This window comes from Erinaceus europaeus, chromosome 3 (genome assembly GCF_950295315.1).
Source record: "Erinaceus europaeus chromosome 3, mEriEur2.1, whole genome shotgun sequence".
NCBI classification, from domain to species: Eukaryota; Metazoa; Chordata; class Mammalia; order Eulipotyphla; family Erinaceidae; genus Erinaceus; species Erinaceus europaeus.
Genome location: NC_080164.1, coordinates 38,757,221 through 38,773,355, shown reverse-complemented (window position 1 = coordinate 38,773,355; position 16,135 = coordinate 38,757,221). Strand labels below are relative to the sequence as shown.

The window sequence follows — 16,135 nt, the reverse complement described above, 5'->3', positions numbered from 1 at the left end:
CTTGAAATCTACTATGTAATCTCTGAATTGCCAATGAAACAAAAACAAAACCAAAAAACTTTATTGTTCTTTGGGAGAATTTATGGAAGTCATACTTTAGGTGGCTAGGTTTGCATCTTTTTCACAATAAGGGGGAGTTCATCGCTTAATCTTCTTACTCAAGAAAGTTCTGTTAACAGTGGTGAACCAGAAAAGGGAGTGTTTGGGTGAGCAAAAGTGGCAGATATCTCCCTAGGCAATGCTTCCTTTCAACTGGAACTCTAGCCCTCATGTTTCATTTGAAGAAATACCTTTCAGTATGACACCAATTCTCATACTTTGTCATTTTCTAAGTTTCCATTTTTTATCTGACCTTATACTATCTAATGTCATATTTCCAGTTAGGTCATAAGTCACCTCTTCCAGAAATCTATTCTCTTCCAGTTACCCATTCTGATCATTTCTTAAAACTATTTTCTTCTAGAAAATGTGGGTGCTATTTTAATCATGTAATTTCCCCAACCACCCCAAACTATTTTGTGTGTACCTTAACATTTTCCAGCAACTATTTATCTCACCCCTTCTGTTTATTTTTCTCCTACTACCAGGTGGTAGTGTACCGGGTTAAGCATACATAGGAGAAAGTGCAAGGACCCCTGCAAGGATCTGGGTTCGAGACCCCAGCCCCCCACCTGCAGGGGGGGTCACTTTACAAGTGGTGAAGCAGGTCTGTAGGTGTCTGTCTTTCTCTCTCTCCCCCCTCCCTTTCTTCTCTCAATTTCTCAATTTTCTCTCAATTCAATAAAATGGAAAAAAATGGCCTCGAGGAGCAGTGGATTTGTAGTGCTGTCACTAAGCCTGGATGATAACCCTGGAGCCAAAAAAATATTAGATACATAAAGAAATTAAGAGAGAAGGGGGAGACAGAGAGAAAGAGAGACACCTGTAACACTGCTTCACCACTTACTAAGCTTCCTCACTACAAGTGAAAACTAGGGGTTGGAGCCTAGGTCTTTGCTCATGGCAACATGTGCCCCCAACCTGTTATGCCACTGCCCAGCCCTAGTGCTTATTTTCTTAAAAAAGAATAATGATCTACTTTATTTCCATATATGTTTTTGCCATTATGACTTAACCTGAATCATTTTGTGCTCAGACATTTGTTGAAGACTGAATTCTCCATGGTCTAAGGAATGGTGCTGGCAGAAATGAATACTTCCTTTTTAATGATATAATTTTTTTATTATTATATTTTTGTTTAATCATAAAATGTAAATAGTGACAAGAACGTAGGATAAGAGTGGTACAATTCCACACAATTCTCACCACCAGAACTCTGTATCCCATGCCTTCCCTTGAAAGCTTTCCTATTCTTTATCCCTCTGGGGGCATGGACCTCCAGGATCATTATGGGGTGCAGAAGGTGGAAGATCTGGCTTCTGCCATTGCTTCCCTGATGAACATGGGCATTGGCAGGTCTGTCTATACTCCCAACCTGTCTCTCTCTTTTCCTAGTGGGACAGGGGTTTGTAGAGGTGGAGCTCCAGGACACATTGGTGGGGTCGTCTGTCTAGGGAAGTCAGGTTGGCATCATGGTAGCATCTGGAACCTAGTAGTGGAAAAAGAGATAAGATATAAAGCCAAACAAATTGTTGACTAATCATGAACCTAAAGACAAGAATATTTCAGATGAATATTTGGGGTCTCTGTTTTGGAAAAAGCTGGTAGGTCTATTTTACGTATATGTTTCAGGGGCAGTGCCAAAAGTGGGATGGGGTATACTTTGTGCCAGACTAACAGATAATAAAGTTTGTAAGTGCTGTTACTAGCAATGTATGAGTAATAAAACACTGTGACCTTTTAAAACCACCAGTGTAATGGTTTATATCAATGAGCATAAATTATATTTAAACGATTTACGATGTTTAGTAAACTCTAGGCTCAGAACATTAGACATTTTCCATTGCCTGCAGCTACTGATGAAAACACTATTTAAACATCATGCAGGAGTAGCATGCATACACAAATCCATAGCAACAATTTATTCTTGTTGCATTCTTTACCAGTCAGTCAGCAGAGGGGTTTTATTTAATTAACATGGCCAGAAATGCCAATAAAGCCAGTTTTTTTTTTAAATCTAGCATTGTCTCTGACTCAGGATTTTTGTGACAGAATGAAAATGGTATTGATTACTGAATTGATTTCTGAAATTCATTGCCTGCCTAGTATCTTTACCATTTTATGCTTTTTATTATCTTGATGCCATTCTGTCACTATAGCTAAGTATTTTATTGCTTTCCTAAGAGACAAGGTTAATATTGATCAACACAGGAGTCTCAGAAGCTAAGTGTAAGTCATCAATATTGCTAAGTGGGATATGGTGAATTAAATATTAAGTAATGAAAATTTTAGATGACTGCATGGTTCTGGAAAGATAAAACTTGGATTCCCCTATATATAGGAAATTCACTTGGAATCAAGTAAAAGAAAGTTTCACTTTAAAATTCTAATGATACTTTTATCTTCAGCATAATCTCTCTCTCTCTCTCTCTCTCACACACACACACACACATACACACACACACACACACACACACACACACACACACAGAGTCTGTGTAATACTCCACCTTAATAAAACACAAGGCACTGAACTGATGTTCTATAATAGAGCAGCTATGGACAAACCCATCTGTCTTTTTAAATGTGGGCCTAATTGCAACTTGAACCCAGATCCTCATGCATGATGATATGTGCTCTACTGGGTAAATCAACACCTGGCTACACTGCTGTCTTCTTACTGGAAAAGTAGTATTCCACTGAATACACACACATTCCATAGCTTCTCTATCCAGTCATCTGTTGGTGGAAATTTAGGTTGACTGCATAGTTTGGCTATTGAGGAGAGTGCGGTTATGAATATTGTGATACATATATCCTTTCACATGAGTGCTTTTGTGTCTTTTGATGTATGCCTAGGAATGATATTTCTGGATCATAAGACATTTACATTTTTGTTTTTTAAGGACCAGAATATCTATCTTTTTTAGTTTTTTAAAAAATTTTTATTTAGTTTTTTTTTTAAAAATTTTTTATTTAAGAAAGGATTAGTGAACAAAAACATAAGGTAGGAGGGATACAACTCCACACAATTCCCACCGCCCAATCCCCATAACCCACCCCCTCCCATGGTAGCTTTCCCATTCTCTAGCCCTCTGGGAGCATGGACCCAGGGTCGTTGAGGGTTGCAGAAGGTAGAAGGTCTGGCTTCTGTAATTGCTTCCCCGCTGAACATGGGCTTTTATTTAGTTTTTATAGAGACAGAAATGGAGATGGAAGGAGGAGAGAGGGGGGAGAAAGAGAGAGGGGAGGAGAGAGAGAAAGAGAGAGATGTACTTGCAGCTCTGCTTTGTTGCTTGTGAAGCTTCCCACTTCAGGTCTGAGGATTTGAACATCGGTCCTTGAATATGTGTGCTCAACCTGGTGCACCATTGCTCAACCTGCAGAATATCTGTGGTAAGTGTCCTCTCATACTTGCTGTATGTACAGCAAGGTGGCTCTGTGAGGTGACAGGTGTATTAACTCGACTGAGGTTATCATTTCAGTGTATATATATTCGAAATCATCATGTGCTTCCAAAGAAATTTTCACAGCTTAAATATGTAGCTTTTTCTTTGTCTATCAGACCTCAATAAATGTAGAAAACAGATTAGCACATGCAAACCAATGTTACAACCAGGTCTTCCACCTCCAAAGCTTCTGTTCCTTTGCTCTCCTGGTTTTTATGTCAAGGACTCAATTAACCTCCCCACTCCTTTCTCTAGTGGACTCAGAACTTTTTCCTATGCCTGTAACTCTTCTAGCTTTGCATTTGTTATTTTCTGGCTTCCATTCCAAGTCCAGATTTGCTCTGCTATCTTCCAAAAGACTGACATCCCACACTGGGGCAGAGGGCTGAGCCAAGGGTACTTTTTTTTTTTTTTTTTTTTTTAGATGTGCTGGGCTTTTTCTTTCCAGTTTATTTGTTACGCTTGACATTATGAGATAGCTAGAAGAGGGGTAAAATCAGATGTCAGGCAGGCAAATGAGTCTTCCTGAGTCTATAGCCTGCTATTACTCCAGTAGTCCATGATATTATCCATTACAGGAAGTTGATTCTAAACAGATGAAGAAAACTCTTACTTCATTCAGGTCATCTGCTGGGGGCCTGCACAGAGGACAGCACTAAGATTTTTCTAAGAGGAAAACTCTCATTTCAAAGTGTAAGCAGAGGTGAGAGTACAGATCTCTTAGAGAACTTTTTGCCCAGATTTTAGTGGGTAAGTATCAGAAATAGGATATGGTGAAAGAATTTATTCCTTTCAGTTCATCATGAATTCAGGGAGGCCAGGCAGTGGTGCACCTGGTTGAGTGCACTCATTACCAGAATGTGAAATCAGTTGTAAGTCTAGGTCTACCATACAGGCTCTGGGAATTCATTTCTGATCTTAACTGAGTTGTTGCCTTAGATGGACACATTTTTATAAAAATATAGATACACGGTACACAAACTATTGCAGTTATAAAAGAAAAACATTTTCTCTTGGGTTTCTACATGAGTTACAGAGGTGCTAGCAATAATTTTTAAAGGTATTAACTATTTTAAATTATAGGAATGTATTTGGTTAATTTACAGTGTTTATGGTATCAGACAACTGGAGTTTTAGATTTGTGTAACAGACAGGACGTAAATATAATTTTTGAACACTAAGAGTAACCTTTTAAGGGTCCATTTCTGGGAAGGCTTAATGAGAAACCTGTATTGGCTGCCTACACCACACTCTGGGAAGGTACTTTTAGGTGAATTTATTACTTAGTTACCCTAAATTGACAGCCATATTTTGGAGAAAAAAACACCTACTCCCTTGAGTAGTTTAGAGGAAAGAAAATCAGAAACATGTACAGGAAAAGGACTTGAAGGTCTATGGGCAATCTGAATTGACAAATGAGAAAGTTCAGGGCTCTTTTTTCTTTATTCCACATGTCTTCTGTGAACTTTTCCCAAGAGAAAAGCCTAGAGGGGAAAGAGGTGGGTTAAGTTGTAATTCAGAGCTGAGGTCTGCTGTGAAGCTTGCTTGAAGACACTGTCCATAAGGCCATAGAATATCGATTTAAATCAAAGCATCTATTTTTTTCATATTTACTTATCTTTAGGGATTGTCTGTATTGATACTTGAAGGAGGCAGAGTCTTGGCAGAGTAAATAAAGAGTTCTTTAGATAAAACCCACATTTTCTGTTTGTGAATAGAAAGAGGAGGAACAAGTAAGGGTTTTTTTTTTATGTTGAAACATATTTTAAAAATCATACCTTACAATGAAATGAGTGCAAACATATTTCAAATATTGGCAAACACTGTAGGCAGAGGATACCCATGAATTTTAACAAAATATTTGGGATGGAATGAAATGTTCCTAAGTGTCCTTGATTCCACGATAGTCTTTCGACAGTTTTTTTGTCACTGTTGTTTAAATATGTGTAACCTAACCTATGCACCTACCACTGATAAATAAACTTTTGTTAGTCTAGTAGTTGACTCTCTGCCTGGATAGTTCTATACTAGGTCTATAGAACCTTAAAATTGTGAGCCAAAATTACCTCAGAAATGTCGCTCCCTAATCATTACATACTACTGCAACTGCTGTAATTTTTGATTTACCCATTGAATTGAGATGACTTAAGCCAATCCAAAATATATAAAAATGGCATCCTCTATTTTTAATGCTTATTTAGGTGTACAAGACTCCATCCAGTGTTCAGATATGATCAGACTTTGTCATCTGATTCATAGTCATGCTACTTCCCTCAGCAAAGCTTCAGACAAGGCAAGGGGGCAGAGTGAGACTAGCTTACAGGGTATAGTTGTACATCATGCCCACTACCAGCGTTCTATGGTCCCCACCCTCCCAACAATAACCACCATAGTTCTATTAAAATCTTAGCTTGTTTATTTTGTTTTTTTAAATGCAAGTTTATGTGTTTCATCTTTCTAGATTCCACATGAGTGAAGTCATCCAGTAGTTATATTTTATCTCTTATTTTGCTAAACAGTCACCTTCATCTCCATTATTCACTTTGTCTCAAAGGACACAATATCATCTTTTTTTGATTGCAGAGTAGTAGTCCATGGAGTATCTATCCCATAACTCCTTCATGCAGTCATCTATCTATAAGAAGACTATATATCTTTGCTTTTCTTTATTAGTGATTTATATTGATTTTAAAATTATGGGATAACAGGGGTTTAGGGGTATAATTCCACACCATTCCCCCCACCAGATTTCTGTGTTACCATTCTCTCCACTGGAAACTGCAGTAGTTCTCCCAAGGTCACAGATGTAGGTTGACTATTATATCTAAAACTATCTGTATATATAGTTCCCTATTCCCTTTTGTTGTCCTTGTTGTTTTATCATTGTAGTTATTATTGATGTCCTTGTTGTTGGATAGGACAGAGAGAAATGGAGAGAGGAGGGAAAGACAGAGAGGGGGAGAGAAAGATAGACACCTGCAGAAGCCCTTCACTGCTTGTGAAGCAACTTCCCTGCAGGTGGGGAGCTGGGGGCTCGAACCAGGATCCTTATGCCGGTCCTTGCACTTTGCGCCACGTGAGCTTAACCCGCTGCGCTACCACCTGACTCCCATATTTCCCATCTTTTATGTAGTCCTGCTTTCTCTTCTTAAGTCATACCTGCACTTATTGCTACTTCCAAATGTCCTTCATTTTTTCTCTTCCTTCTCCAGTTCCAGATGGAATTAGAGTTTAGAGCCCTCTGGCCATCTTCCCCTTTCATTTCTCCCCATCTGGAAGTATGACCAAAATTCTTTTAGTAGTGCAGAAGGTGGGAGTTCTGACTTCTGTAATTGCTTCTTCACTGGACATGGGCTTTGGCAGGTTGATCCATACCCCCAGCCTGTTTGTATCTTTCCCCATTCAGGTAGGGCTCAGGAGAAGTGAGGTTCCAGGACACACTGGTGAGATCATCTGCCAAGAGAGGTCAGGATAGAATCATAGTAGCATCTGCAATTTGGTGGCTGAAAAGGGGGTAAGATATAAAGTAAGATAAAGTGTTTAATAAACAGGAACCCAAAGATAAGACTAAGGCAGATGAGAATAGGGATCTGGGGGTGGAAAGAAGCTAGAAGGTCTATTTTAGGTATGTCTCAAGGGGCCCATGGCTTTAGTAATTTTTGCCTAAGCTTGCTAGCTAATATGCAAGCGGTTTATATTGCCTGGGAAGATGGTGTCAGAGTTGATAATAGACCTTGAAAGCTGGATTAAGGTAGAGAGTATCTCCCAAACTTAAAAAAAAAGTATATCAATACAATTAATTGTTTATCCCATCTTTCTGACCCAGGGCCTGTATATATTCACATTTAGCACAGGAGTCTGTGTAAACTCTGAGTCCCTGTTAGTCTCAGTTTACGGTCATGGTCACAGCTGGGGATATTCAAGGCTGTACTCATTGCAGGATCAGCCTTCCTTGAGTGGAAGACTAGGATGATCCAGACTCCGTTTGGAGAGTGGGGCAGAAGGACTACATTTTAAATTTATTTTTAAGTTGTGATTAATACTGATTGACAAGATTATAAGATTACTTGGTATAGTTCCAAAGTGTTTCTCCCACCAAAGTTCTGTGTCTCCACCAGGATATTTTTTTTCCGAAACCCTTTCTTTGATAGGACAGAAGAAATTGAGAATAGATATAGATATGCAGGGGGAGGATAGATATAGAGATGGAGAGAAACAGAGACACCTGCAGGTGTCTTTCCCCTGCAGGTGGGAACTGGGGGCTTGAACCTGACTCCTTGTGTCTGATAAGGTGTGTGCTCAACTGGGTGCACCGTTGTCTGGCTCCAAGATGTTATATTTTAAAGCAAGATTTCAATTATTTCATTTGGTGGTCAGGTTACACAATAATAAAAATAAGATCTTAGAAATTCTGATAAGATTACTATTTTAGGAATAATTATCTAAATAGGTGAAGCCAGTCACTTTTTTCTTTTCCTAAGAAGACACTGTAAAGGGTGAGCTTGGAATTCTTGGCTGCATTTATTTTAGGCCTTGGTTTAGTGTATGAATACATCATGATAATAAGTTCTTGGTATTACCATTAACAGTAATGGACAACGCTGAGTTTTTATAATATGCTAATAAATTTAATGGTACTACCAAATTTTGATAGGTTAGAATGGCAGTTCTCAAACTTATGATTTCTAGGATCCCTTTATATGTAAATGTTCCTAAGGAAAAAAATTATTTATTTGATTTTTATTGGAGGACTAGTGGTTTATATTATAGTTAATCACCTCTTCAGATAATTAAAAAAATTATTTATAAATGGAAACACTGACAAGACCATACAATAAAAGGGGTACACCTTTTCAGATAATTGTGTGCACTCTGTGGTACTATGCCAAAACTTGACATGGGGTTAAAGGTTAGCTGTAATTTGGAATCAAGTTGTTTTCCACTCATGCATTTTTTCTTCTTGATTATTTTTTTCTTGCCTTGTGTGTAGTGTGCTGGTTCCCAGTTCTGCTCTGCCCTCTGCTCTGTTTTTCTTGTACCTGCTATACACTTCTGTTCCTTGTTACTTGGCCCCTAGTAGCTGGCTAGTAATGTGCTCTCTTTTTCCTTAGAATTATCACAATTAGGTAGATTTTGCATCTCTGGGTCTGGGCATGGGACTGATTGTTTCTACCTTTGAGGGTCACTAAGTGTTGAGACTGTCAGGATCTGGAACTGTAAATGTGTTTGCATCTCCCCAAAGGAACTGGTTGTTCTTTCTCCAACCTCAGTGTTTTCATCAGTGACCCAGTGTGATGGGGCTCTTTGTCCTCCCAGCTGCTTAAATACTGTTCAGAAGTCAGAGTAATTGGGTCAAGGCTATGTCTGTACATTTCTTCCTCCACAAAGTCACAACAAGGAAGGCTATCTCTCATGTTTCTCTTAACCTAGTATTTCTGTGAGTCCCCAGTGAGGTCTGAGGGAAGAGTCAGAGGAAGGGTTTATATCCCTGGGTTTGCATTCTCTGCTATGTGCTCATGTCTCCCCACACTCAGAAGAACTTAGTTGACACTTTCTGATCTCTTATATGGCAGTGCCCTCTTCCACACTCTGCCCTTGGGAGTCAGTAGTCCAGCCCTCTAGGGAAAGTCTTTCTTGCCTTAGTTTTCAGGCAGCTGGTTGCTTTAAGATTGTAACTCAAAGGTGTTAAAGACAGTCATTTTGGAAATTAGTTGGCTTTTTTCTTGTTGTTTGTATGGGAGAGATTCTCTTTGCAGTCTTTGCATTCCAAGGTGAAGCCAGGTTGTTTTTGATATGGGACATATTTAGGTGGTGAAAAAAAAGTGACCAATGGAATCAATCTGAGATGGGTCTAAAGGTCTCAATCCCCTTCTGGCCCAGAGAGGCCTTGAATCCAACAGACTAGAACTGGATCATGAGGACAGAACAGGGAGCTTCTCTAGTCCATTGTGATCTAAAGGCTTCCTTTATTTTGCCTGAACAAGCAGGTCAAGCCAGAGTAAGGCTGACACTTTACAGCAGCAAGAGAGGTGAGTGACCTTTAGTATGTCTACCATGCTTTGGCCAGTCATTGTTGAGTATATTAATCTTTCCAGTGGATTAACTATTGTTGCAAACATCAGTTCTTAGGGCCCAGTAGATGAGAATTCTACTCCAGAGGACTCTTGTTTATGTTCAGAGAAATTAGTATCCACTGCTAATACTGATGGTTTCTATTGCAGGAAGACAATTCACGAATGTATTTTAAGAAAAAGTTTCCCTTAAGACACAACACAAAGAAAAAAGGTATGTCACGTAGATGTTGGAGAAAATGTTTATATATTCTTTAATAATGCAGCCTTAGGTGAGGCTTCTTATATGATCCTATGATGAGCATCTAGTCATATTTGCTTCTTGAAGTAGAGTTAAAATATCCAAAGAACATGCAGCACAGAGAAGGTCTTTCTCCTTTCTTCTTCTTCTCCTTCTCCTCCTTCTTTGTTCTTCTCCTCCTCTTCTTCCTCCTCCTCCTCCTCCTCCTCCTCCTCCTCCTCCTCCTCCTCCTCCTTCTTCTTCTTCTTCTTCTTCTTCTTCTTCTTCTTCTTCGTGAAGGTGTTTCTTTCTGCTCCTCATAAAATTCCCACAGTATTGCCATCTCCAAATTATAAACTCTTTTCGTAGTTTTTTTTTTTGTGGTCATAATGCTTTAGAGTTGTGGTTTTTTAAATAATCTTTTAAAAATATTTATTTATTCCCTTTTGTTGCCCTTATTTTATTGTTCTAGTTATTATTGTTGTTGTTACTGTTGTTGTTGTTATTGGATAGGACAGAGAGAAATGGAGAGAGGAGGGGAAGACAGAAGGGGGAGAGAAAGATAGACACCTGCAGACCTGCTTCACTGCTTGTGAAGCGACTCCCCTGTAGGTGGGGAGCTGGGGGCTCAAACCCAGATCCTTACACCGGTCCTTACACTTTGTGCCACCTGCACTTAACCTGCTGCACTACTGCCCGACTCCCAGAGTTGTAGTTTTAAATACACATAGAGTGTCTTCATGTATGCCTTTCTGTATGACAGATTAACCATGTTAGAACTATAATATATTGCACTATTAAATGATATAGTGCTTAGGGAATTGTAAAAGTCCTATGGAAATATTTAAAGCTTATTTATTATGTTCTTTTGATATTTTACAGACGAGAAAACAGAGAATGAGTATATATCTTTCTAAAGGTCACACGGTTGTTTGCTGTGTTACTGAACTTGTAATGCTGTAGTCAGTACTCATTCATGGAGTGTGGTTTGTGAGGTTTGAGCTTCTCTTACCCATGAGTAGTGAGAGAAAACCCAACAGTTCATTCCCTCTCTATGAATTGTGAATTCACATCTTTATCAATAACTGTGTGCTCTTTTGTTATGATATAGTTCTTGAAGCACTGGCATCCTTTTCTTCCCTTTAAATCATGGTGATTATAATTCTGTGAGAATGATAGTATATTATAAGTAGTAAAGATTACCTAGGGATGACAGCATATCACCAATTCTCTTTAGTAATGTGCTAATTTTCCATATATATAATCCAGGTTGGAGCCTGGTCCGTATTCTAATGGAGGAAGCTTTGTTGCTGTGGTTTCTTTCTCTCTGTTCTACTGTCTATCTGAAAATATAAATCTGGAGTGATGAAGGCTGGAGATGACGAAAACAAAAAACAAAAACAAAGTTAAATAAAACAACCTAGTGCTATTTTTGGTATGCCTTTCTCCTCTCTTTTCCCTTCTATTGCTCCATTGCTCTTCTTTTATTCTTCTCAGCTCTCTCTTTATCCCTCCCACTTCCTTGTTTTCTGTGAACCTAATATGTGAGGACCTAAACATCGTTCTCTATAAAAATAAAGGAAGAGTCATACCCAAGGAGAGAGTAAAGAGAGATCTGCTACCTTCTGGGTGTCAAAGTTCAAACTTCTTTCTCTCAGGCTCTTAATATGGCTTCCTAGGTAAATCCTCTTGGCATTTATTCTTGGTTAAAATCAGATTTAAAAAAGTCTGAAGGGAGCTCTGCAGTGAAAAGAGATCACAAAAGAAGGACTTAAATGTTATCTGTGGAAGTGAAGTACTGGGGTCACATTGGCTGACCTGGAACTGGAAGAGGAACAATGTCTGGTCAGTAGGACTGGGTTCAAAAGTGGTTAGTGGTCTCCACCTTCTGGGATAGTCCTGTGAGTTCTTTGTGTGAAATGATCTTTCATCCAATTTGTTTTCTGTGGAGCAAAAATAGGCTAAGAAATATAAGCTTATTTGGGACCTACCATACTTTGTGATACTTCCATTAAAGTTTCATTATAATTGTCAGTATCTTCTGAATTAAAACCTTTCAGCAGAAACCAGGGAGAGGACTTAGTGGGCAGAGCATAGGATTTGCATATTGAAGCTCTAGATCTGATCCACTGGCACTGAATAGCTAGTACAGTACTCTGGTTTCTCTTATAAGATAATCTATCTTAAGAAGAAAAGTCTTTCAACAAATAATACTCTTAACATCTTACAATTTGGCAAACCACCATTAAATCACTAAAATAAAATAATAAAAATTAGAAACAATTAAAAAAATATTTTATTTATTCCCTTTTGTTGCCCTTGTTGTTTTATTGTTGTAGTTATTATTGTTGTTGATGATGTAATTGTTGTTGGATAGGACAGAGAGAAATGGAGAGAAGAGGGGAAGAAAGAGAGGGGGAGAGAAAGATAGACACCTGCAGACCTACTTCACCGCTTGTGAAGCGACTCCCCTGCAGGTGGGGAGTCAGGGGCTCGAATCGAGATCCTTAGGCTGGTCTTTGTGCTTTGTGCCACCTGCATTTAACCTGCTGCGCTACCGCCTGACTCCCAATTAGAAACAATTTAAAGCATCTAGTTAACACAGAAAAATAAAATCATTCAACAACTATTAGATGTTGGAGAAATAGATTGTCCATTGAGTGTGGGAAGTATTTACCTTTTCATTTTCGTTCCTTCTTTCTTTCTTTCATTCTTTTATTTTTACATTTCTTTAATGGGGGATTAATAGTTTACAGTCAACAGTAAAATACAATAGTTTGTACATGCATAATATTTCCACATAACAATACAACCTTCACTAGGTCTTCCTCTGCGACCATGTTCCAGGACCTGAACCCTCCCCCACTACCCCAGAGTTGTTTACTTTTGTGCAATACTCTAGATGCAGTCCAAGTTCTGCTTTGTGTTTATTGATCAACTTTTTTTTTTTTTGGTAATTGGATTTGTTTCATTGAGGATGCCTTTAAAATTTAGATAGAAAAGAGTTCTGCCAATATTTTCTTCTAAGTATTTCATAGTTTCTGGTCTAACATCCACAGGGTGTTGAAATCCCTTACTATTACTGTGTTGCTGTTAATATATTGCTGTAGCTCTTTCAGTAGATGTTTGATGTATTTAGATGGCCTCTCATTAGGTGCATAGATGATAATAATCGTTAAGTCCTCGTGATGACTGATCCTCTGAACCTTATCTCTATCTTTTAAAATTTTACTTATTTTAAGGTCTATCATGTCAGATTGAGATTCGTTGTTCCTGCCCTTTTTTTGTGGTCCATTGGCTTGTATGGTAGCTTTCCATCCTTTCTTGTTGAGTTAGGTGGGATTTGTGCAGACAGCATATGGTTGTGTTGTGTTTTCTGATCCATTTTCTGACTCTGTGCCTTTTAATAGGTGAATCCAGGCCACTGACATTTATTGATATTATAGAATGAAGATATTTTAATGCCATTATTCTAAAATTTTAGAGTGTTCTGATACATGGAATGTTTATGATGATGTGATTGCTTATATAAGAGAGCTTTCAGAACTTCTTTCAAGGCAGGCTTGGTGACAGCTGATTCCTTCAACTGTTGCTGTCTGAGAAGGTTTTTTATGCCTCCATCTAGTTTAAATGATAGTCTAGCAGGATACAGTAATCTTGGTTAAAAGCCTTCATTACTGAGGGCTCAATATATATCTTGCCATTCTCTTCTGGCCTTTAGTAGTTTGTTGGAGTAGTCTGCTGCTAATCTTAATGAGTTTTTCTCTGTAGGTGACTCTTTGTTTTTCTCTTGCAGCCTTCAGGATTCTTTCCCTATCATTATTCCTTTCCATTCTAAATATGATGTGTCTTCAAGTCTGGGTTAATTCTGTTTGGGACTCTTTGAGCTTCTCAAACTGTTATGTCTTTTATGTTGTCTAGATTAGGGAAATTCTCAGCTATTATATCCTGTAGAATGCTTTCTTCTCCTCCCTTTCTTCCTCTGGCAAGCCAATAATGCACATATTACTTCTTTTGAAGTCATCCCATATGTCTCTGTTGTTGTTTTCAGTATCTCTCTTTTTTTTTTTTTACCCTCCAGGGTTATTGCTTGGGCTTGGTGGTTGCACTATGAATCCACTGCTCTTAGAGGCCATTTTTTCCTATTTTTGTTGCCCTTGTTGTTACCCTTGTTGTCATTATTATTATTGTTGCTGCTGTTGTTGTTGGAAATCGAGAGAAATAGAGAGACGAGGGGAGACAGAGAGAGGGAGAGAAAGACAGGCACCTGCAGAACTGCTTCACCACTTATGAAGTGACCCCCCTGCAGGTGGGGAGCCAGTGGCTTGAACTGAGATCCTTCTGCCAGTCCTTGCACTTGGCATCATGTTTGATTAACCCATTGTACTACCACTAGACCTCCCTTTAATTATTGCTTAATCTCTTTTTGAAATCTCTTAATTATTTCTTAGTTTTCTCTAATTCATCCTCAATATTGCTAGTTCTGTTTTCTGCCTCACTTCTTCTATTCTCTCTCCCCTCTGTTGTTTTCTGTAGCTTAGCTATTTTGTTACCCTGTTGTGATGCTGTATTAGCTTCTTCAGCTGGTTGTGGTATTAGCTAAGCTATTTCAGCTTTCAGCTCTCTGATTACCTTGAGATAGTGTTTTCTTTAGGAGTCTCATTTGCTGTCTCCCTATTTCTGATAATACTACTTTCAAACTCTTTCCTGTCACTAATACCTCAATTAATGTTTGGATCTTGTTCTCAAAACCCTTTAGGGGGGTTTCTCTGAATTTTCATCCTGGTTCATTTCTTCAGTGCTTCTCCTTGGTTTAACCACTGCATAAAGTGTGTTATGAGGTCCTCTCTTTGTACTATTCTATCCACTTAATCACACTTGCCTGGACTGACTTGTGTCTAAGTAATGTACTTAAAGAGTTCACAGTAATGGAGTCTTGTTTTGTGTTCTCAGGTAATCTTCTTTGTTATTCTTAGTTGACAAGGGAGTGTAGAGAGGCAGCTGCGGCTACTCTTTGCTGCTTATTGGTGGCCAGCAGGTGGTGCTATTGTAATCTCTAGCTTTCTCTTGTTTGTATTATCTGTGGCAGGTGGGATGGGGGGGGTTGCTTTGGTCTGTCTTGTGGTCACAAATGCTCTGTTTTATGTTGTGTCCTTGCCTTATATTCAGAAGCCTAAGAATCCCTTCAAAGATTGAGAGGTTTTAAGCTCTTTGTCTTTTCTTCTGGCACTAGGAACAATGTTACTGCTTGCTGCACTTAAAATGAAATTGCCAAAATGGTGCAGCTCAGTGCTGATCCCCTCAGAGCTCTAATTTGACTTTAATGTTCTTCAGCCTATGCCCCTTTTTGCTGTTGTTGTGCGTGGGCCACAGAGAAGAGAGAGAGGAGGTCCGGAGTGAAGAGGGAACACAAATCTTTATTTGCGCTGGCACCTCAGAGTTGGGTGCTAGAGAGGCAGGTTGGGCCACGTGGAGGTGGAGAAAATGGCCGCCTCATGCAGTAACCTTTCCTGCATCTGAACACCGGAGTGAAGTGCTGGCAAGAGAGCGAGGTGCGGAAGAAGAAGGGATTTTATAGGAGTAACTTTCGCGAGAATGGGAGGGGGGGAGGAGTAACCAAAGCACTCCAAATATTGCGGGGATATAGACAATGCCCTGAGGGCACAACATGACTGAACAGGCACTCCGAGAATGTCCCAACTCTCGTGGGAACTAGCAGTAGCCTGAGGGGACAACATGGCAGATGTGACTGCATTGGCACAATTTCCCAGCATCTCCCCCTTTCCTTTTATCTAATGCCCAGGGCAACAGTGTGTAAAGTCTATGAACTACTCAGGGTCAGTCTATGAAAAACCAGCAACGTGAAGGGAAGGAAGCTGCTGTAAAATTGTCTGAAGTGTCCAAAGGGTATACCAGCAAGTCCGATAGAAGTCTCAGTCCAAAGTAGGTGACTAGGGGGAGAAATGGCAGGGGATGAAATGCTGCATGAGGAAGGTCAGCCTCTGGAATTCCGCTTTCCTGTAGATTGTGAGCTGGAACCGCCAAAACGTGACAGGCAAAGCAGAAGCAAGAAAGGCAGACTGACAGTAAAATAGTTCTCTCCTTGGAGTCTGTGAATCAGGTTCTTCAGATCGCGTCAGGTGACATCTAGGGTTTCGGGGGGGGGGGTGCCACTGTAATCGTGCCATCTAGTGGGTGATGTCAGGGTGTGCAGGGGTCCAGATGTTTTCTTCTGGGATTCCTGTGGAAGAAACACAAATAATCTGCTTCTCGTGGTTAGCAGGGCATCTGATTTG

General features: G+C 39.4%; 1 protein-coding gene across 7 annotated transcripts in view; it reads left to right on the top strand.

The window, feature by feature from the left end:
* The window catches only part of DCDC2C (doublecortin domain containing 2C), a 203,194-nt gene that overhangs the window by 145,534 nt on the left and 41,525 nt on the right, over positions 1 to 16,135 (top strand). For 5 of the 7 annotated variants that reach the window (XM_060187037.1, XM_060187036.1, XM_060187034.1 and 2 more), the window contains one exon: positions 9,770 to 9,833. The exons of the other annotated variants lie outside the window; for them this stretch is intronic. In XM_060187037.1, the coding sequence (XP_060043020.1) occupies positions 9,770 to 9,833 (64 nt within the window). The remainder of the gene's footprint in view (positions 1 to 9,769; positions 9,834 to 16,135) is intronic. 7 annotated transcript variants of the gene reach the window in all.